The sequence below is a fragment of the Canis lupus genome, chromosome 6 (assembly GCF_011100685.1).
Source record: "Canis lupus familiaris isolate Mischka breed German Shepherd chromosome 6, alternate assembly UU_Cfam_GSD_1.0, whole genome shotgun sequence".
Classification (NCBI taxonomy): domain Eukaryota; kingdom Metazoa; phylum Chordata; class Mammalia; order Carnivora; family Canidae; genus Canis; species Canis lupus.
In genome coordinates this window covers 43,082,575-43,104,125 of record NC_049227.1, presented here as the reverse complement: position 1 = coordinate 43,104,125, position 21,551 = coordinate 43,082,575, and the positions used below count along the sequence as shown (strand labels likewise).

At 46.7% G+C, this 21,551-nt stretch overlaps 1 protein-coding gene across 8 annotated transcripts in view; it reads left to right on the top strand.

Moving 5' to 3' along the window:
- The window catches only part of ELAPOR1 (endosome-lysosome associated apoptosis and autophagy regulator 1), a 70,140-nt gene that overhangs the window by 33,032 nt on the left and 15,557 nt on the right, over positions 1–21,551 (top strand). For all 8 annotated transcript variants that reach the window (XM_038541094.1, XM_038541095.1, XM_038541093.1 and 5 more), the window contains exons 2-9: positions 951–1,071; positions 3,783–3,975; positions 9,851–9,998; positions 10,483–10,563; positions 11,134–11,239; positions 11,373–11,522; positions 18,019–18,107; positions 21,302–21,479. In XM_038541094.1, the coding sequence (XP_038397022.1) occupies positions 951–1,071; positions 3,783–3,975; positions 9,851–9,998; positions 10,483–10,563; positions 11,134–11,239; positions 11,373–11,522; positions 18,019–18,107; positions 21,302–21,479 (1,066 nt within the window). The remainder of the gene's footprint in view (positions 1–950; positions 1,072–3,782; positions 3,976–9,850; positions 9,999–10,482; positions 10,564–11,133; positions 11,240–11,372; positions 11,523–18,018; positions 18,108–21,301; positions 21,480–21,551) is intronic.

The following is a 21,551-nucleotide window of genomic DNA, read 5'->3' as shown; positions in this document are numbered from 1 at the left end:
AGTACTTTGGCACTTAAATATAGGAATAGGTAAAGGCTTGTAAAGTACTTGTCAGAGCCAAAATTACATTAGTCCTGTGGCCTGTCATTTGTTACAAGACTTAAAAGAGGAAGAGTGTTTAAGTGTATGGGATGCATCTATGGTGGTCTTTTTTCCTCCCACATAGTGCTTTTTATTATTTTTGTTGTTACTATATTCCTATTTAATGCTCGATTTGGCTGTTTTTGGCTGTTATTTAGGTTATTCTTAGTTCAGTAAAGCGACTGAACTGTGAATTTCACAGTGCACGGAGAAATTAGGCGTGAACAGATTCAGGTGATGAGAGCTGCCTGGGCAAAAATAATGATGTTTTCATAAAATGCAAGATGGGGGAATTCAGAGTCTTTCTGGGCAGATGGGAGTCTGAAGAACAGGGCAATACAGCCTCAGTGACCATCCTTTGCAGGCTTTTCATGGACCAGACTTTGCTCGTAATTCTACTGTCTGAAACAAGAAAAACTGCACCTATTTCTAGCCTATTCTGTAGTTACCTTCTCACATTACTATGTCTGTCAGGTCACTACCTATATACAACAGCAAAGAGAGTCACTGCACAGAAGGGATTTCTAAGGACTAGACCATGGCTGGATGGAGAGGAAGGACCCAAATCGTTGTGGCTCCTGTAGGCTTCTGAAAAAGTGTTTGGGTGCCACGATCCTTGCTCTTTGCCCTAAGGGCTGGGTGTGGGGTGGGGGTGGGGGTGGTTGGAGGGGGTGCAAGGGTTTTAAAGGGGTAGAAGAGGATGGGGGGCTGAGGAGGTGTGGGGGGTGCAGGGGTCAAGGATGAGGGGTGGGTGTGCTACCACCTTCATAAATGTCAGTAGCCATCCTGTGGGGCAGGAAGTGGGTAGAAAGCTGTTAATGTCTGGTTACCGCTAATGCACCTTTTGCCCACTGTTGTCTCTCCTGCAGTCTGAGTACCACTACGAATACACGGCGTGCGACAGCACGGGATCCAGGTGGAGGGTCGCTGTACCACACACCCCGGGCCTGTGCACCAGCCTCCCCGACCCTGTCAAGGGCACTGAGTGCTGTAAGCAATCTTGCTGCTCACCCTTCGCCTCTGCCCCAAGCCTCCTGCCATCCAAGCTAGGCCCTCCCTGACTGTGCAGCTGACTTTAAGGAATCAGACCTTTCCCTCAGTTAGCCCTCCACCTCTTTGAGATTTGGTGCAAGAAATTTTATTTCATGGATGCAAACAGGATATCTAAAGTTGCGTTTATTGTCATTTTTCTTTGAATTTAAATCCCAGCAAGGAATAAAGTATGAATAACTCCAGCTGCCTGCCACTCAGGTCTTTTTTTTTTTTTTTTTTTTTTTTTCTGTTTGCATCCATTGGCTCTTGTAGATCTCTCCAATCTACACTCAGCAGCCACAATCAGTCATTAGGAAAGACTGTGATTTGCTCTTGTTCTTGAAAAGGAAACCAGAGAAGATGAATTTCTGCAGAAACAGATCTTTAAAATGCACTGGGCATCAATCATTTCAGGGACAAGAATCTGCCCTGGCTGTGGAGCTGCCTGCACAAATCAGAAAGGTGGTGCCTTGTCTGTGGCTCCATCTCCACCTCTGTGACTCTGTAATCTCAACTTTTCTACAGCTGGCAGCTATTACCCCTTCCACTGCCCTTTCTATAATTTTTGAAAAGATTTTATTCATTCATTCATTCATTCATTCATTCATGAGAGACAGAGAGAGAGGCAGAGAAATAGGTAGAGAGAGAAGCAGGCTCCCTGCGGGGAGCCTGATGCAGGACTCCCAGGACCCTGGGGTCACGCCCTGAGCCACCCAGACATCCCTCCTTTGCCCTTTCTAGAAATGCGGAGGAATAACAACAGGGAGTAGAATCAAGGAATATTTGAATTTTGGAAAGGAGATTGGGGACATGTAAATTCTTTTTTTTTTTTTTAAAGATTGTATTTACTTATTCATGAGAGACACTGAGAGAGACGGCAGAGACACAGGCAGAGGGAGCCCAATGTGGGACTCAATCCCAGGACCCCGGGATCACGACCTGGGCCCAAGGGAGACGCTCAACCACCGAGCCACCCAGGTGTCCCATGGGGACACTTAAGTTCTTAGAAAAGAAGCTTGCAGAGTGCCTGGTTTATTCTGTGAGCAAATAAATGCCTGCTAAAATAATGAGCAGATATTGCTAAGATCTGAGCAGGATGGAGGTGTGACTATGCTAACAAATGAGCCACCTTCGGGTAACTCAGGACTCAGCAGAGCTCCTCCTCTGCTGAGCATGTTCATGCTCGTGCTATGAACCACAAAGAGAGAGAAGACACGTTCTCTGCCATCAGACTCTTAAAGTCTGGTGGAAAAGCAGACATTTGTTCTTTCATCCATTCTTTTTTTTTTTTTTTTCATCAAACCTTTATGAAGCCCCAGCTATGTCTGAGCCACTGTCCCTGGAGGAGCTCAGAGCCTGGTGGAAGGCACACATCATGATGTGTTACTATGAGATGAAGAAGAATGGGAGTTATGGATGCTTAGGGATCAGGAATAGCTGGGGGAGCCACTCGGGCAGAAGTCTGCAGGTGGGAGAACACCAGACACATTCCAGAAGAACATGTAGTCTGGGGCAGATGTAACACGGGGAGATGATGGACCAGGCTGTGGAGGAGAAAAGCCTGTAGTGGGAGATCAAGCTGGAAAGTTAGGTTGAGGGACACCTGGGTGGCTCAGTGGTTCAAAGGTTCAAAGGCAGTGGTTCAAGCTGGCTCAAAGGCAGTGGAGTGTCTGCCTTTGGCTCAGGTTGTGATCCCAGGGTCCTGGGACTGAGTCACCCATCGGACTGCCCGCAGGAAGCTTGACTCTCCCTCTGCCTGTGTCTCTGCCTCTCTGTGTGTTTCTCATGAATAAATAAATAAAATCTTTTTTTAAAAAAAAAAGAAAGTTAGGTTGAGGGAAGACTTTGAATACTTGGCCGAGAGCTTAATTCTATAGCCAAAGGAAGAGTGCCTGAAGATTTTTTTAATAACGGGAATAATAGTACATCTCAGTGTTTTAGAAAGATACCTCTGACCACAGAATGAGCAAAACAGGACACAGAGAACTAGTTAGGAGGACACCGCCTCAGCGGTTGAGCTAATAGGCACGAGAATCCCAACCAGTTTGGTGGCAGCAAAACCAGAAAGGAGTCAGAGGCCAGAGGCTCGAGAGAGGAATTCATGGGTGAAGGGCTGGGAACCATTCAGAGGGGTCAGCACAAGAGATCATGGTATCCTCTCCTGGAGAGCTCTCTCATGTCCAACACTTTCCCTTAGGAAGTTGCAAGCCCAAAGTCCCTCAGCAAGGCAGGGCTGCCACAGCCCTAACTCATTTTTTTTTTAATAATAGCTTTATTGACACATAATTTGTATGTCATAAAATTCACCCTCTGAAAGTGTAAAGTCCAGTGGTTTCTCGAATGACCACATTTGTACCACCACTATCTAACTTACAATGTTTTTATCACCCCCAAAGGAAACATCATGTCCATGTGCAATCTCTCCCCATGCTCCCTCCCCCAAGTCCATGGCACCACAAATCTGCTTTCTCTCTCTGCAGATTTGCCTATTTTGGATATTTCCATAGAAAACGGAATCATACAAGATGTGCTGTGGTTCTAAATCTTTGGGGAGCAAATTCCTAGACCTCGATTCTCTGCTTCCCCTTGTAGGGTGCCCATGAGCCACCCACTTCTCCTGGGGTGGCAGCAGCCTCACCACCCTGTCCTATCCCTGCTCTGTGTTCCAGCCTTCTCCTGCAGAGCTGGGGAGTTTCTGGACATGAAGGACCAGTCCTGTAAGCCTTGCGCTGAGGGCCGCTACTCCCTCGGCACAGGCATCCGGTTCGACGAGTGGGATGAGCTGCCCCATGGCTTTGCCAGCCTCTCAACTAACATGGAGATTGAGGACAGCACCACTGAGTCCATGGAGAACTGCACTGCGTGAGTGTGCCCCCCACCCCCACTCCTACCACACTGGGCTGGGGAGGATGGAAACGAGGGAGCCAAGCAGCCAAGGAGAGGCTGGAGCAACTTTCCACAGGACTGTTGGACGCCTGCCTCAGCCCACTCTTACTGATCCAAACTTACCAGTGACCAACAGGCATTTGTGAGAGGTGAAAAATGGGGCGGGGGGGGGGGGGCGGAGGTGAATAACGTGGTTAAGGGTTAAATGGCCCAGTTCACTTAAAACCTAACTGGATTTCCACCATGGGATTTTGGATCAGCAATCAACTTCCTCAACTTGATTGCCACACAGTGTGCAAAGCGTTTGGTGTCTTCCTGGCTTTGATGCTAACTTCTAAAACTGGTCAGCCCAAATGGAGTTTATAGGTTTGGGGAGGGGGCGCAGTGGATAGACTAGGACCAGAGCTTTGGTCAGTGGCAGTCCAAACCCCCCGAGACCCCAGGGACCAGAAAATTTTCCAGCTCAGAAGGGAATCTTTTCAGTACTTGAAAGGCTCAGCCCCAGATTCTTTGGGAACTGGTAAGTAAGCTATCCTTATCATATATTTGGATATTTCATTCCAGGGACCGGAATTAAATGATGTGCCTTCCAGGTGCTATTCTGGATGCTTTTCATGTGTTACTTTCTACAGTCCTCTCAAGAACCCTGTGAAATTGGTATTATTGTTCCCGTTATGAAAATGAGGAACTGGAGGCTCAGATAGGTTAAGTGACTTGTCCTTTTTTATCCAGCCTAGAACCGGTGATATTGGAATTCAAACCCAGTCCCAAGCTTTCTACTGCCGCATGCAGACACTCTCAAATAACACGTAGTGTATGCAAGGCAATGTCAGGTCCTTAGGGAGGAATAGGGGAAGGATGCACACATATAAAAGATAATCACCCACTTCTCTTTGTTGTATTGACAAAGAAGATGGGAGAAGAACCACCTGGGCTCAGTTAGTGAAGCATCTGACTTGATTTCGGCTCAGGTCATCATCTCAGGGTTGTAAGATGGAGCCCCATGTCAGACTCAGTGCTGGGTGTGCAGCCTGCTTAAGACTCTCTCCCTCTCCCCTTCCCCCTCCCTTAAAAAAAAAAAAGAAGTACCAATGCCAGGCAACAGGCATTTTATAGTCCAATTTTAATTTTAATGTCACTTTAGAGTTTAATATTATGTGTCAAATCATTGGCGTGACAGCGTTGGCAGCAGAGATAAAGCTGGAGAGAATTAAAGCTGAAAGGGGCTCATTTGTGTCCTAATAGACCTTGTGATTGACCCCAAACAAGGGGCAGGCCTGGCTCATTCAATCAATTCTTACCCACACACGCAGGAAGAAAGTTTCTAGAGTTTCTCTCTCTGGGGACCTCACTGAGCATCTAGAAATCATTACCACTCAGCAAGACAGGATGTGGGCCAGTTAATGACAACTTGTGTTTGCACAGCACAAACTGCTTCAGGGCCTGGATCTTAAGGCATCCCGAGACCTCCGTGGGAGGAAGGAAAGGATGTTTCTCTTCTGAAGAAACCGAGAGGAAATGGGCACCTAGAGAGGCTTTGCGACTTCCCCACTGCCCTCAGAAAAGTGATCATTGAGCTAGTACCAAGATACTGATTTCCTGATTTTCCTGCTCAACGGTGTATTTACCTGAATCCATGCCTTCTACCTCCAGCCTGTTCTGGCTCTGGCGCCCCCCAGCCAATGTTGGCCTCCAGTCCAGCCTCTGTCAAGCCACTGGCCACCAGCAGCCAGACTGATCTTCTTAAAACATAAGTCCAGGGGATCCCTGGGTGGTGCAGCGGTTTGGCGCCTGCCTTTGGCCCAGGGCGCGATCCTGGAGACCCGGGATCGAATCCCACGTCGGGCTCCCGGTGCATGGAGCCTGCTTCTCCCTCTGCCTGTATCTCTGCCTCTCTCTCTGTGACTATCATAAAAAAAAAAAAAAAAAAAAAAAACAAACAAACAAAAAACATAAGTCTAACTCCAGTACTTCCCTGCTCAAGGCTCCAGATTCCATGGATTCCTGTTTTCTTGGAATAAGATCCAATACCTTGCCACAGCCTGTACGGCCCTGCCTGGTCTGGCCTCTGGCTTCTGCCCAGTTCTCCAGCTTTGTTCAAGTTATTATCCCTCTGGCCTACTAGGCTCTAGCCATTCTGGCAACCATGCTTCTTCCCTCCTGGGTCTTTGGTTTTTGTTTTTAAAGATTTTATTTATTGATTCATTTGAGAGGACCAGGGGGAGGGGCAGAGGGAGAGGGAGAGAGAATCTCAATCAGACTTCGCAGCCAGCACAGAGCCTGTGACGTAGGGCTCCATCTCACAACCCTGTGATCATGATGTGACCCAAAGTCAAGAGTTGGACACTTAACTCACTGAGCCACCCAGGTGCTCCTCTCCTGGAGCACCTGGTCTTTGGAGACACTCTTCTCAGGCTCTTCTGGCTGACTCCTGCTTCATCCTCAGGTGTCTACCTAAATGCCACTTCCTTGGAGATGCCAGCCCTGAGCCCTTAGATTCCCACTCTTGCACCATCTTATAGTTCTCCTTATGGCACTTATCAGACTAATTACTCTGTGATTAATTGTGTGATTAGTTAAGTTTGCTAATCACTTCTGTGCCTCAATTTCCTCGTCCTAAAAAAAAACCCAAACCAACAGTGATAAACAAGGTATTTTTCTCATAGGTTGTGGTAAGGATTAAATGAGATGATCCATGTGAGGAATTTGGAGCAATGCCTGGCCCTAGAAATCAATCAAAACATGTTGTAATTATTGAATGTGAATTGATCTTCACCAGAGACAACTCTGACAAATCCAGAATCCTGATGCCTTGTCTAAATATAGCCCACTTATGGCATCTGTTCAGTTATTCACCTCACTTTAGGAGTTATTTATACATAATGCCATGGAGCACATCGACATTAAGTGTTGTCTCTTTTAACAGGAGAAATCAATACTGTTAGGTTAGCTGGGGTGTTGGGGTGAGCTCAGTTTAGGTATTTTGGATATGCTTCCATTTGAGAATAACACTATCAAAGAACTGGAAGTACACGTTAATATTCTAACAAACGCAGCGGGAAACTAGTGGACTAATTGAAGGTCCCCTTCACTGGCCATATTAGTAATTGCCTGGGCTGGTCTCAGGCAAAACAATGAAATAGTGGGCTTATCTTTGGTCGCCACTTTCCACATTTACCTGTGTTATCCCAAGTCCTTCCTAATGTGCCAGGCCCCCAGGGCTTGGTGTCAGGACTACAATACTGAGCAAGGTAAGTTTGGTCTCTGCCCTCACAGCGTCCATCAAGCCAGCTTGATACATAATTAAAGGAGAATTAAATACATTCAAGAGAAATTAGAATGTGATCAGAAGAGGAAGCCAACTTGCAAATAAACAAGGAAGTAAGATTTAAAGCCCAATGAGACATCATCTCCTACCCTATCACGTTGGCAACAACTTTACAGCCAAATTTGGGAGCATGTGGAGCATCAGGAACTTTCTCACATGCCAGTGGGTGTAAGTCAGTAGCAACCACTTTGGAGAACAGTGTGGCAGGAGCTGGTAAAGTTAGAGGTTCATATGCCCTCTAACATAGGTTCTCCCAGGTGCCCGCCTTAGACACACACATACAAGGAGAGAAACAAGAATGTTTCTAACAGTGTGTATAATAGCAAAAAATTGGGAACAATCTAAAAGTCCATCAGTGAGTAATGGGTAAATAATACTGTAGAACCACGCAAGGCAAAACTGTATAGTAGCAAAAATGAAAAAATGAAAAAAGAGCTTCATGTGTGGATATGAATGTATCCCACAATTATTATAGTGAAACAAACAAACAAAAAAAGCAAGTTTCAGTAAGTATGATGCCATTTACATAAGGTTTAAAAGCATGCAAAAGCACATAGGACATGTTGTTTAGAAATACCTGCATAATTAGTAAAAGGTAAAGAACCACGTGGAGATGGTAAGCACCATATTCCAGAAAGTGATTGGTTACTTGGCTGAAAAGAATAGTTGATAGGGATCCCTGGGTGGCGCAGCGGTTTAGCGCCTGCATTTGGCCCAGGGCGCGATCCTGGAGACCCGGGATCGGATCCCACGTCGGGCTCCCAGTGCATGGAGCCTGCTTCTCTCTCTGCCTGTTTCTCTGTCTCTCTCTATCTCTCTGTGTGACTATCATAAATAAATAAGAAAAAATTAAAAAAAAAAAGAATAGTTGATAGTCAATGGCTTGAGATTCTCTGGGTGAACACCAAGGCTTCCGCTGTATTATATATTTTTTTTTTCAAATATTTTATTTATTTATTTATTTATTTATTTATTTATTTATTTATTTATTTGACACAGAGAGAGAAGACAAACAGGGGGAGCAACAGAGGGAGAGGAAGAAGCAGACGCCCTGTTGAGCAGGGAGCCCGACATGGGGCTCAATTCCAGGACCCTGGTATCATGTCCCAAGCCGAAGGCAGATGCTTGACCAACTGACTCCCCACACACACACTCACCCGGCACCCTCTGTATTGTATTTCTTAAGCAGGATGGTGGTCTTAAGTCTTTCATAATATGTGTAAGTGAAGTAGAGGAGAATTGTGGCTAGGTGAAAAGAATTGATGAGAACTCAGGGCTCACATAGCAGAGGCCAGTAGAGTCAAGGAAGACTTCTCAGATGAGGTGACATAGACACAAGTAGGAATTAAACAGAGGAAAGGAGGGATGCCTGGGTGGCTCAGTTGGTTAAGCATCTGACTCTTGATTTCATCTCAGGTCATCATCTCAGAGTTGTGAGATTGAGCCCGGTGTCAGGCTCTGCACTAGGCCTGTAGCCTGCTTAAGATTCTCTCTCTCCCTGTCCCTCAGCCTCTCCCCCTCCTCTAAATGAATGAATGAATGGAGGGAGGGAGGAGGTAGTTTGTTCCAGGAAGAGAGAACAGCACGTAGGAACACCCAGAAGGAGGGAAATTTGGCAGAGGAGGTGAAAGAAAAGCTGGCTGGCTGGAGTCTAGAGAATGGGTGAGGATTTCTGCCCTATTCTAAGGGCAGCAGGTGGCAATGGGTTTGAAGCAGGGAAGTGGCATGGTCAGATTTTTGTTCTGGAGGAGGTCTTCAGCAAGTGTGGAGGAGGAATTGCAGGAGGCAGGACTGGATACAGGAGGTGAGATAGGGGCTGGTTCAGCACTGGGGAGGTGGGTGGGTGGGTGCAAGGAGGAGGGAGAGCCCTGGGGCAGGGTTTTTTGAGAGATATTTAGAAAATGAAATCACGAGACTAGATTGATTGTCTCTGAGGTTCTCTGGTCTTCCTTCTTCCTGGTTACCAGTTACATGCAGCATCTAAAAGTGAGCATTTCCAGAAAAATAGGTGGGCTAAACCGGATGGACTTCTGGGTTCTGTGGTGTCTGCTGACTTTCTTTGATAGCTTTGGAGTTAGGCAGACCCGGGTTTGAATCTCAGCCCTGCCACTTGCTGGCTACGTGACACTGGGCAAGGTACTTGCCAAGCCTCAGTTTCATCATCCACTAAATGGGAAAGAAAAGAAGTCCTGAATGCAGAACATGTAGTTGAGTACCTGGGAGATAGTAAACAACCAGTTAATGTTACCCAGCTCCCCCTCACCTGCCATCTATCTTCTGGATAGTTCTGTATAATGTGGTGGTGCGGGGGGGCACCTACCTGTCTGCCTTGTGTCAGCTGTATCCCCAGGCTCCTTGATCATCCAGGTCATTCTTCACTGAGCATGTTCATGTCTCAATTCCCGCTTGTGAATCACAAATCTGAAGTTCCTCAGAGAATCAGCAGGACATGAAACGTGTACTTCATACAAAGCATGACGGGCCATGCCCCTGCCGGTGAACTTGGCTCCCATTCCCTCACAGGTCCAAGTGGGTTCCCCTGGGTGACTACATCTCTTCCAACACGGACGAATGCACAGCCACGCTGATGTACGCTGTCAACCTGAAGCAGTCTGGCACTGTCAACTTCGAATACTATTACCCAGACTCCAGCATCATCTTTGAGTTTTTTGTAAGCCCCTGGCCATGGGGGAGGATGGGAGGTAAAAGACTCTCCAAGGGTCAGATTCATTTACAGGAATCACAAGCATATTTCTGGTTGGGGATTTTCCACAGTTGTCTTCCCTCTGGAGAGAACTGTGGACAAAATGAGCCAAGACTTCGAGAGGCGAGGACAAAGGCAGAAGTTGGGGGGCTTTGAAGGGGAAGAGAAGGATCCAGGAGACCCTAAGTGTTCTGTCCATGCAGACATGAAAGTGCATGTAAAGGCTTCTGAGTTAAAGCTGTTTCTTGGTGTTAATGCCCTGATGTTTTGTGTGTGTGATGAGCTCCCGCCCTGCTTCAAGACTCATGTGTTCTGGGCTCTATCCCTAAAGGAAATTGGCAACTATTCTCCTATAAGAAGGGCCCTCTGGAAGGCTGTGGCAGCACAGGGGGTAAAGGAACCCATTTTCTTGGAAAGCTGAGACTCTGTTCCTAAACTCCTGCCATCTCAGGTTCAGAATGACCAGTGCCAGCCTAATGTAGATGACTCCAGGTGGATGAAAACCACAGAGAAAGGATGGGAATTCCACAGTGTGAGTATCGCTCCAGCCTTCCTGGAGCCTTTCCTGGGAAGACCAGCAAAGGGGCAAAGGGCATTTCCTCCAAGGAGAGCTTCTTCACAGCCTGGGCTTCCACCCTTCCCTAGGCTTCCACCCTCAAGGCCAGGGGTCTGATATGTGAGGATAACATAATTTCCTCTTGAGTTGACTGAAGAGAGGTGTGGATGACTTGCATCCATGGCTTGACCCCAGGGATCAGCAGCTTGCCAGCTTTATGGGCCAGGTCTTCTAGGAATGGGATGTGGATACACAGAACCAGAGATAAAGGAGGGAACTCCACTCACCCTCTGTCAATACCTCCAGGCCCCTTTGTGGATCTCACTTTAGAGATCCTGGTGGGTGAGGGAGAGACCATCAGGGGGTGGTAAGAGGAAGCTTCAAAGCAGAAAGGAGCTAAGCTGAGCTGGGAGGAAGGGCAAAGCTGAGGAAGTCAAGGTGGGAGATGAGAAAAGGTGTTGACCCCTAGATTCTAAGGGGACAGGCCCCCATAAGAGGCTAATCTGATGGATTAGGGATAGCCGTCTTCCCGTTTGTGGTTTTTAGGTCGAGCTAAACCGAGGCAATAATGTCCTCTATTGGAGAACCACAGCCTTCTCAGTGGGGTCCAAAGTCTCCAAGCCTGTGCTGGTGAGAAACATCGCCATCACAGGTACCGAGAGGGGAGCTGGGCCTGGGGTCTGTTGCTGACTTCCTGACTCTGCAGGGAGGGTGGGAGCCAGTCCCTGGAGGGGCTCAGTCTCTAGGCTCAACCCTTGCTTTTCTATGTTGTTCTTCCTCCTTAGGGGTGGCCTACACTTCAGAATGCTTCCCCTGCAAACCTGGCACATATGCAGACAAGCAGGGCTCTTCTTTTTGCGAACTTTGCCCAGCCAACTCTTATTCAAACAAGGGAGAAACTTCTTGCCACCCGTGTGACCCTGACAAATACTCAGGTGAGGTTTCTGAGGGTGGGTGGAGTTTGGTAGGGGGGCTGCCAATAAACACAGGGAGAAACAGAAAGGAGAACCATCCTTCTGGCCATGCTGAAAACGACCCTTCTTCAATCCTTACTTTCTGGACATGGGAAGAGCCCTGCTGATTTATACTCCACTGATCACTCTGAAAACAAAAATGAAATCATTCAGCAAGTAATTATTGAGCTTCTACTATCTGCCAGGTCCTATTCTAGGTGTTTGGACTATATTAGCGGAGAAAATAGACAAAGTTCCTTATCTTCATGGAATTTACATTCTGGTAGTGGGGGGAAGAGAGACAATAAACAATGACAATAATAAATATCTAATAAATTATAGTATGGTAGACAGTAAAATGTGCAGGGTGCTGTGGTAAAAATAAAAAGCAGTTCAGGGTTAGAGGGATTAGGAAAACTAGTGAAAGGGGTTGCAGTCTTTTTTTTCCCCCTAAGCAGTGAAGTTTGTAAAAATGAAACCTTATATAAGATTATAACTACAGACAATAGATACAGTAAACAAAAGGTATATGTTTATATATTTTAATTCATAATAATTTTATCAAAGCTAGGTTAGAAGAGCCATGAGGCTATATTGATAAGCAAAATATATTTTTAAAGATTTTATTTTTTATTTTATTTTTAAGATTTTATTTATTCATGACAGACACAGAGAGAGGCAGAGACATAGGCAGAGGGAGAAGCAGGCTCCCCATGGGGAGCCCAATGCAGGACTTGATCCCAAGACCCTGGGATCATGACCTGCACCAAAAGCAGATGCTCAACCACTGAACCACCCAGGTGCCCCAGAGCCTGGCCATTTGAGGGAGTCCCAGGGCAGCAGGACTCTGCTGTAAGGTGGCATTCCCCCAGAGGACTCTGTTCAGGCAGCCCGTAACAGTTCCATTTTTCTTTTCTTACGCAGAACCACATACACACCCAGCTCGAGGATCTCTCTAGAGCAGACCCTCCAGTCTGTCCATAGACACACCCGTTCTTCACGCAGGTGTTACACTATGTGTTTGTTCAGCCACGACCAGCCATTGACCTTGTGAACTGCTTATTTATACACTATTTCTAAAACAAAAGTCCTATTTATCGACACAGATCTTGCCAAGTGAGTCTAGTTTCCAGTGAGAACAGGAATGTTTAGATCTCGAGGGAAGTCTTTAATCTATCAGTCTAAATTCCTGTTTTTCCACTTGAATTTCTCATTCCCGTTCCCTGCTCTATCAATGGCAGCCCCTGTTCGTCTGAGTCTCCAGCTGCCATTCCAGCCCAGCAGTCGTACAAGGGTTTGAATGGCAAGGTGGCTCTCAAAAAACCTCCTGGGAATGTTTTGATCAACTCTCTATGTAAACTGATTGTTATCCAGAGAGCTGTTATGAAAGTGTCGGCTTAGAAGTGTGAGTTCTTGGAGTCGGTTTTCCTTTTGCCACCAATTACTCAATCCACCTCTTCGACTGGAAAGTGAGTTTTTACCGTGACTTGACTCTTCCAGAAAACAGGGTCAGTGGGAGGCTGGGAAAATGCGGGGAGATCTGATCAGAGCTCATGATGGAATGTGCCTAAAGGGAGTGACTGAAGACCCAGTGAGCATTTAGTCATCCATTTACAAAGAAGTCCCAGGCACCTGCCAGGTGCCAAGGCTTAGACTTGGTGCTAGACTCGGAACTGGTGCCTGCCCTGCAGCTTAATTTGAAAAGTGAGAACTGGTTCTAGGAACACCCAAGTGTATAGTAACTCCACGATATGGCGGCTGCTGGGATAGGAGCTCTGAGTGTGGTGGACAGTAGATATAAAGAAGGGGCGTGGCCAGTCCTCTCTGGGGAGGGAGAAAAGGTTTCAGTGGCTGTGGACTTGAAAGATGAATTGGTGGTTTGATGGATGTTCTGGAAGGAGTGTAGGCAAAGCCAGAAGGCTTGGGGATCTTGGAAAAACCCGGCATGGCAGGAGTTGACTTGAAAAGAACTAGCATCCAAGGCTAAGAGATGGGCAGGGAACAGACAGTGGACCAGCCCTTCTGTGCCATTGCTAAGTATTTGGGATTTGATCCTATCAGCAGTGGGGACCATTCAAGAATTTTAAGCCGGGGAGTGACGTGATCTGGCTTGTGATTTTGAAAGACCACTCTTACCTGCCATTTGGAAAATGGATGAGGAAGGAAACACCTGGAGGCAGAGGCCTCAGTCTAGAGATTTCACAAGACACCATTGCTGGTATCCAGGACCTAGACTAAGGAAGATGGAGCTATTGGGACTGCAGACGTTAAGGACAAAGGCTTGACTAAATGCACCTTTCTTATTGATACCTAAAATGTGATCATTAAGAAGAATTCCTTTGTGTTACATTCGATATTAGGGATTCATTTCCTAATAGAGCAGCATGGAGTTTAAAAGCGCAGACTCCAGGACGAAATTACTAAGGTTCAGATCCCTACTCCACCACTTACTAGCTCTGCCATCTTGGGCAAGGCATTTATCTGTGCCTCAGTTTCCTTGTCTATAAAATGGGAATGGCAATAATCATATCTACTTCATAGTGTTTTGTGTGGCTCAATTAACTACTACACATAAAATATTTAGAATTGTGCCTGGCATCTAGTAAGCACTAATTTTATCACATCTGAACCTTGAGCAATACAGGGACAAGAGGTACCAACACCGCCCCCCATCCCTCTCACCTCCCCACTCCCCAGCATATAACTTTGGACTCCCCAGAAACTTAGCTACTAATGACCCTAATGGCTTTACTGATAACATAAACAATTGATTAACACGTATTTTGTATGTTTTATATATCATATATTGTATTTTTACAATAAAAGAAGCTAGAGAGAAGAAAATGTTGTTAAGAAAAGCATAAGGAAAAAAAACAAAAAAGAGAAAAGCATAAGGAAGAGAAAATACATTTACAATACTGTATTTATAAAAGAAAAAAAAACAGCATGTAAATGGACACGCCCAGTTCAAACATGTGTGGTTTAAGGGTCAGATGTGTTCCTTTACGATAAAGCTTGTTCCCAGCTGTCCTCTCTTAATATGAAAGTACTCTTAGGTACTTTCATACCTAACAGGTAACAACCATAACGAGTCACTTGGATAGTACTTTACAATTTACCAAACATTTTCTCGATTATTACTCACAACAGAGTGCAGGAGAGATCTCCCTGTTTATAAAAAAAAATAAAGGGGGCACCTGGGTGGCTCAGTGGTTGAGCATCTGCCTTTGGCTCAGGGTGTGATCCTGGGGTCCTGAGATGGAGTCCCGCATGGGGCTCCCTGCAGGGAGCCTACTTCTCCCTCTGCCTCTCTCTCTCTTTCTCTCTCTCTGTCTGTCTCTCATGAATAAATAAATAATCTTAGAAGAAGAAGGAGGAGGAGGAGGAGGAGGAGGAGGAGGAGGAGGAGGAGGAGGAGGAGGAGAAAGAAGAGGCAGAGCAGAGAGGTTGAGGGATTTGCCCGGAGTCTGTTGGTATCTAAGCTGTGGTATCTAAGCTGGACCAAGCATTCATTAGGTGCTTCAATCCTCAGGGGAAATGTTTTCCTTTGATGAAATGGATCCGAATGAGAGGATATTGTACTCCTGGAGGTGGGGAGAAGGTCCTGAAAGGAAGAAGGCTCAGAAAAAGAAATCCGAACACCCCCCCCCCACCCCACCCCCGTGATAAGCTTTATCTTCGCACAGTTTTACCCTGGGGCCTACGGTACAGGAATCACTTTTCACTCCCTCCCCAAACATCTAGGCGGATCTTTCAAACTTGACCAGTACCCAACTTCAACACTTTGATGAAACCTGAGGTCAGGCTCAGCGTTTGGGTTAATCATTGATATAAACGACGCTAGCAATTGTCAGTGTGTAAACAGCTGGACCACTTTTGTTGAAACCTGGAGCTAGGGTATCAGGTCGAGCAAATATTTGACAAGGAGAGAAAGGTCCATGTGCAGAATGTACTTCCTAACACGGAACTTGTAATTTGCTGGACCATATATGGAGGTTCTTGGAAATTGGTGTGTTTTCAGCATCTCCTTCCAAAATCCTCTTGGCCTTAGCTTGTCAAAAGCAGGAATCCCTGGATCCCTCTATGCGAATGAGGCATTCTGCTTGTTAACTAAGTCAATGAGCTGAGAAGACTCCAGCTGTTTCCCAGGCAGTAGCTCCCTCTTGCCCAGGATAATAAGACTGGGACAGAAGAGGTGTGGGAATGTGCAGTTGAGGGAGCTCCCCAGGATAGGCTGACGAGGCTGAAACTAAGAGATTCTCTTTTCTAGCGACTCCTTTGGTACCTCGGAGATCCAAGAAAGGATCAGTTGAGGAATAAGCCTTAACTGGAAGGGAGAGAAAGAAACTTTCAATCCTTACTTAAAATCCTATAATGTGATCCTGGACTCCTGGGATCGAGTCCCATATCGGGTTCCCCACAGGGAGCCTGCTTCTCTCTCTGCCTATGTCTCTGCCTCTCTGTGTGTGTCTTATGAATAAATAAATAAAATCTTTAAAATAAAATAAAATAAAATAAAATAAAATAAAATAAAATAAAACATACCATGACAGAGGGGCCTGGGTAGGCTCAGTTGGTTGAGTGTCTGACTCTTGACTTTGGCCCAGGTCATGATCTCAATGTCATGAGGTTGGGCTCCATGCTCAGTAGACAGTCTGCTTGAGATTCTCTCTCTCCCTCTCCCCTGTGTGCTTGCTTACTCTCTTTCTCAAATAAATAAGTCTTTTTTAAAAAATCCCATGACAGTTACCATATAAGAATAATTCCCACAGACGGTTACCAAATAAAAATAATTCCCACAAACTCAGGTAATAAGAGTTACCAGAATTTAGTGAGTCCCTTCTTACAATGCAGCCAGGGGATGTGCTGGCCTCAGTAAGGTAGATGTTATTATTCCTGCTCTACAGATAAGAGCACTAAGACTCAGAGAGGTTCAGTAACTTGCCTAAAGTGACACAGCTACTGAATGAAGCAAGATCCAAACCCAGATCTATCTGATTTAAAAATCTCATTCCAGGGATCCCTGGGTGGCGCAGTGGTTTAGCACCTGCCTTTGGCCCAGGGCATGATCCTGGAGACCCAGGATCGAATCCCACGTCGGGCTCCGGGTGCATGGAGCCTGCTTCTCCCTCTGCCTGTGTCTCTGCCTCTCTCTCTCTCTTTGTGTGACTATCATAAATAAATTAAAAAAAAAAAATCTCATTCCAGGGACGCCTAGGTGGCTCAGCGGTTAAGTGTCTGCCTTTGGCTCAGGGTGTGATCCTGGAGTCCCTGGATGAGTCCCACATCAGGCTCCGGATGCATGGAGCCTGCTTCTCCCTCTGCCTCTCTCTCTCTCTCTCTCTCTCTCTCTCTGTCTTTCTCATGAATAAATAAATAAAATCTTAAAAAAAAAATCTCATTCCACTCTATCACATGGCCTGCCAGGTGTATACAGAGAGAGGAAGGCTCATTCGTATCAAGTGCTTACCTTCAGGTGACACAGTAGTCACCTGAAATGGTAGTGACAGTAGTAGTAGTAGTAGTAGTAGTAGTAGTAGTAGTAGTAGTAGTATTGGCATTCTATAAAGCAGTGGTTTTTATTTTGGAGAAAATAAATTCCTTGGAAATTTTTTAATGTATTTGCATAAGTTATGTATATTTTTCAGGAGAGGAAACAGGTCTTTTTTTTCAAATTCTCAAAATGTTTGTAATTCAAAAAAGGTAAAGTCTATTACTTTAAAGAGGGAGACACTGAAATAGTACTTCCTATCCAGGCATTCATGAGGTTAAAGCAGAACTAATGTACAGAGAGTGGAATAAGTAAAATGGTAGTTGATACCTTTTCTTATTAGGAACAGGTCAAGGGTTAGAAATAGTAGCAGGATGCGTGAGGGTGGGGAAAGTGGAAAGAACTCTACACTTTAAGTGGACCCAGGGGAAATTATCACATTTGTGTAGGATGGTTGCACGAAGAAGGGGAAATTCCAAAGGTGGAAGGCCTTCATTAGAGGTGGACAGTAAGAGAAACTGCAGAGAAGGAACTGAAATAAGAGTATGAAGGCACTGTCCTAAGCTTTCCAGTGTTTTGCTTTAATCCTTCAGGAGTAGTAAAACCACCTATAGAGTCAGGATTGGGAAGCACCTGGAAGGTGGCAGGTGTTGAGAACTCAAGTTAGTGGTGGTCAGCCTGCAAGATGCTCTTTCCAGTGGCTACCCACCCTCCATACTGACCCACTGGCTGGTCCCCTTCCATATGCCCTTCCCCACAGGATGGGCCCAGTAGCTTCTCATAGCACCAGGGTGCAAAGGGGATATCTGAGTGGGGCTTTAGGGATTGGCAGTGAAGTAAAGGGAAGGGTGGGTATGCAGAATTTTCTACTTCCTGCAGTCCCTGTGGCGTGTACCCCAGGGTCCTGGATGTCAGAGGGTCATGAGCAAGTGGTCAAGAGACCCGCTTTCTTAAGTAACTTCAACTATGTGTCCTTTTGCAATTTAGAAAAGGGATCCTCTTCCTGCAAAGTGCGCCCAGCCTGCACGGACAAAGATTACTTCTATACTCACACAGCTTGTGATGCCAACGGAGAGGTGGGTAGCATGGAGCCCCTTTGCCCCAGATAGCTCCTTTGCCCACTCCTTGGGTTTTACCACATTTACCTTGGAGAAGACCACACAGACCTCCACAGTGACCCCAGAGCCAGGGGTGGGGAGGGGGTTGGGGGTGAGGGGAGGCAAAACAAGATGGCCTCATTCATTTTCAGGTCAGAAACTGTTTCACCGCATTTGTTCTGCTGCTTATTCACATATGCTCTGTTGCAAGAAGCCATTTCGTTTTCTTTTGCTTGGTTTCATCCATTTGCTTAGTCCCCCTGGGCAATGACTGCCTGTCCATGCGCACTCATTTCCTCTTGGAGCTCATCAGACCTGTCTCCTAGGAGCTGCTTTTGTGGGCAAAGGGAATGGATTCCTACTTCTGGGCTCACTGGAGAATGGGCTGACCGTTCAGTCTCTGCTGGTTCCCTCTTCCCAGGGAGAGGCTTTCTGCCTCAGAAGGACGTTCGTTTGTAGCGTGCATCGCCTCTGATTCAGCAGGGTGTTCTAAGGATTAATGCTGTGCGGGCATGGGGCTCCTGCTGGGGGCTCCGAGGTGATCAAGGCTCCTGCCCTTGGGAGCCCACAGTCTGTGAGGGCAGGTGAGGGAGAAGAACCAGGCCCTGACCAAAGCAAGAGCCTGGGGGAAGCTGGAAGCTGGAAGAGGAGTGAATGAGGTGTGGGGGGCCAAGGAAGGCCTTTCAGAGGGAGGTCATGTGTTCATTTCCACAGTCAGTTAAGGTGCCAGGCCCTCTGCATCCAGCAGGTAACCGAATGGAGGGGACAGCTACTTTCCTGGAGCTTAATTCTCGCCGGGGAACAAGTGGAGAGACAACAGATAAACAACAAATTAGAGTATATCCGATGGCAGTAAGGGGAAGAAAAAAATTAAAAAAAAGATTCAGAGACAGAGAATGACAGAGGGTGGAGATGCTATTTTAGAGAGGGTTGGGATGACACTTGAGAACATTAACATTTGAACAGAGACCTGAGTGACATAAGTGGTGACCACAGTGCTTTCTGGCAAGAGCACAGCAGGTGTGGAGGAGGCAGTCTTGTGCCCAGTGAATTCCAGGAACAGCAGGAAGTGAGCTGGGATGGCTCAGGGACACAAGTGGAGGGATTTGTCTTAGATTAGACATTCTGGATGAGTTGTCTGTACCCCTAAACCACAGCCTCTCAGGAAGAGAGAAGTTGGGACATCTGCATTCAGTATAAGCATGTGCTTGGCTATTAGGATGCATAAGGGTTCGCTGGTTGGAAGGCTGGATGAGTTCTCCCTTTGCCAGATAAGCATGGGATAAAGTCTGGTCCTTAGCAGTGATTGTTTTTCATCCTTAGCTCTCACTCTCCAGCCTCCTCCACACCCCGGCCCTATCATTTGAAACATCATTCCCTTCGCCCGCAGCCAAGGGAAAATGGCTACACCTCTCATCAGTTTTACCTTAGACTTAGTCATGCAGTGTCTGGGCTTCTGTATGACCTTGTAAAAATCATTTTCATTTTCTTGGCATCAGTTGACTCACTAATTAAATGGCAACACGTAATCCTGCTCCTCTTCTCCCTCCTCAGCGTAACACATGAATGCATGGCTGTCTGCGTCCTTCTGCCCCAGTCTCTCCCCTCGCAGCCTCAGGCCAAGGCCCTCTTGTAGTGAACTCTGCTGCCTGCCAGCCTGGATGTCTGCTCTTGCCTGAACACCCTGGGGCCTTTGCCTTTGGATGCTCAGTCGGTCCAGAGCCAGTGCTCCTCTTGCAGCCCAGCCAAGGCTCAGGGGAGGGGCCCCGAAGCATGAGTGCACATGAATATGCATTCATCAGGAACACCTTACAGAACTCTCATGATTCGTGTCTCACGCCTGCATTGGTTCTGCTCAGTCTCATGATTTCACTTTGTCTTCTAAACTGTATTTTTAAATCAAGGATCATAACTCGAGCTGACTCCCATGATTGCCCTTGTGGCCTTTGCTGTGCCTTGGTGCTTTCTCAGGGACCAGGCTGGCCATTCCCCTGGGGCTGCTGCATGTGCTGCTCTAAGAGATGGTCCGAGTCAATCTTCCCGCCCGCCCCCCCCCCCCCCCAGACCCTTCTCTCCATGAGACTTAAGTGGACTAGCTGGATGAGAGCACCCAGGTTAGAGCACAAACCTGGGGCTCTGGCCATTGGCTACTCTTCACAGGGAGGAATCTCTTCACAGTGGAGCTGAACAGGAAGAGGATAAGCCCCAGGGACTCCCATCAGTGAAGGCAGCACAGACTCCTCTTAAGACTTGTCATTTCTTATCCTGAATAAAATGAACAGATGCCTTATTCATCCACTACTTCACACGTATGGCAGTGCTGCCCAGATCATCATCCCTTCAATGCAATTCATAAGAGCATCTTTCATCTCTGACTTGGCCCAAGGGCCACATAGGAGGCTTGAGCTGCCAAGTTTTAAGATGAGGAGCCTCCTGCAGGTCATCCCCTCTTCTGTGTCCAGTGCTTCCATCAAAAGAGTAGGGATGGCCCTAATGAGTGACAGACACAATGTTTCCCTTGTCCACTGATCTGATGGATGACTGTTCCATTTCACATTTTCCCCCTACAATGTCCCTTTTGCCTTAATGTCCCAGAGAACACAGTGTCCATCCACCCACATGGGCAGTTATTATGTGATTGTTGCCTTTGCTAGATGGTGAGCTCCTTAAGGGCAGGGACCATTCATCTCATTCATCTCTGAGCCACCAGGTCTGGCACACAGATGTATTAGGCTTTCTATAAATGTCTAGTGAATAAGTGAAAAAGCAAAGAAAATGCTTGGAAGACAAATTGGGACATCCCTTTTTATGTCTTGGGGTTTTCATCAGCTACTTTTTCCAAGTGATCTTGGTAGTAATAAGAGTCTACATTGGAATCAGAGCTCTCTCTGGAGACAACTGGTCCTTCCCATCTCTCGGTGACACATGCCCTCGCTAAGTATATCCCTCTTCATCTAGTCAGCAGTCAACAGATATTTACTGAGCACAGCCATGTGTCAGGCTCTGAGCTAGGATCATGGGATACACCAAATGAGTGACCAAACGAGTTCCCTGCCCTGGTGAAACTTTCATTGTAGCCCAGAGTCCCCTCCTCTCCCTCCACTCTCAGGATGTATTCCCAAAGATGTGCTAAATCCTACACAGGCTGAGCCATTCTTAATCCATTTCTGCAGACACAGCTCATGTACAAATGGGCCCAGCCGAAAATCTGTGGTGAGGATCTCGAGGGGGCTGTGAAGCTGCCTGCCTCTGGCGTGAAGACCCGCTGCCCACCCTGCAACCCAGGCTTTTTCAAAACCAACAACAGCACCTGCGAGCCCTGCCCTTATGGCTCTTACTCCAACGGCTCTGGTAACCTCTTTATCTGCATTCTGTCCATACCCACGTGACCCCAGATGGGTGGGTCACGTGGGGACACAGAGT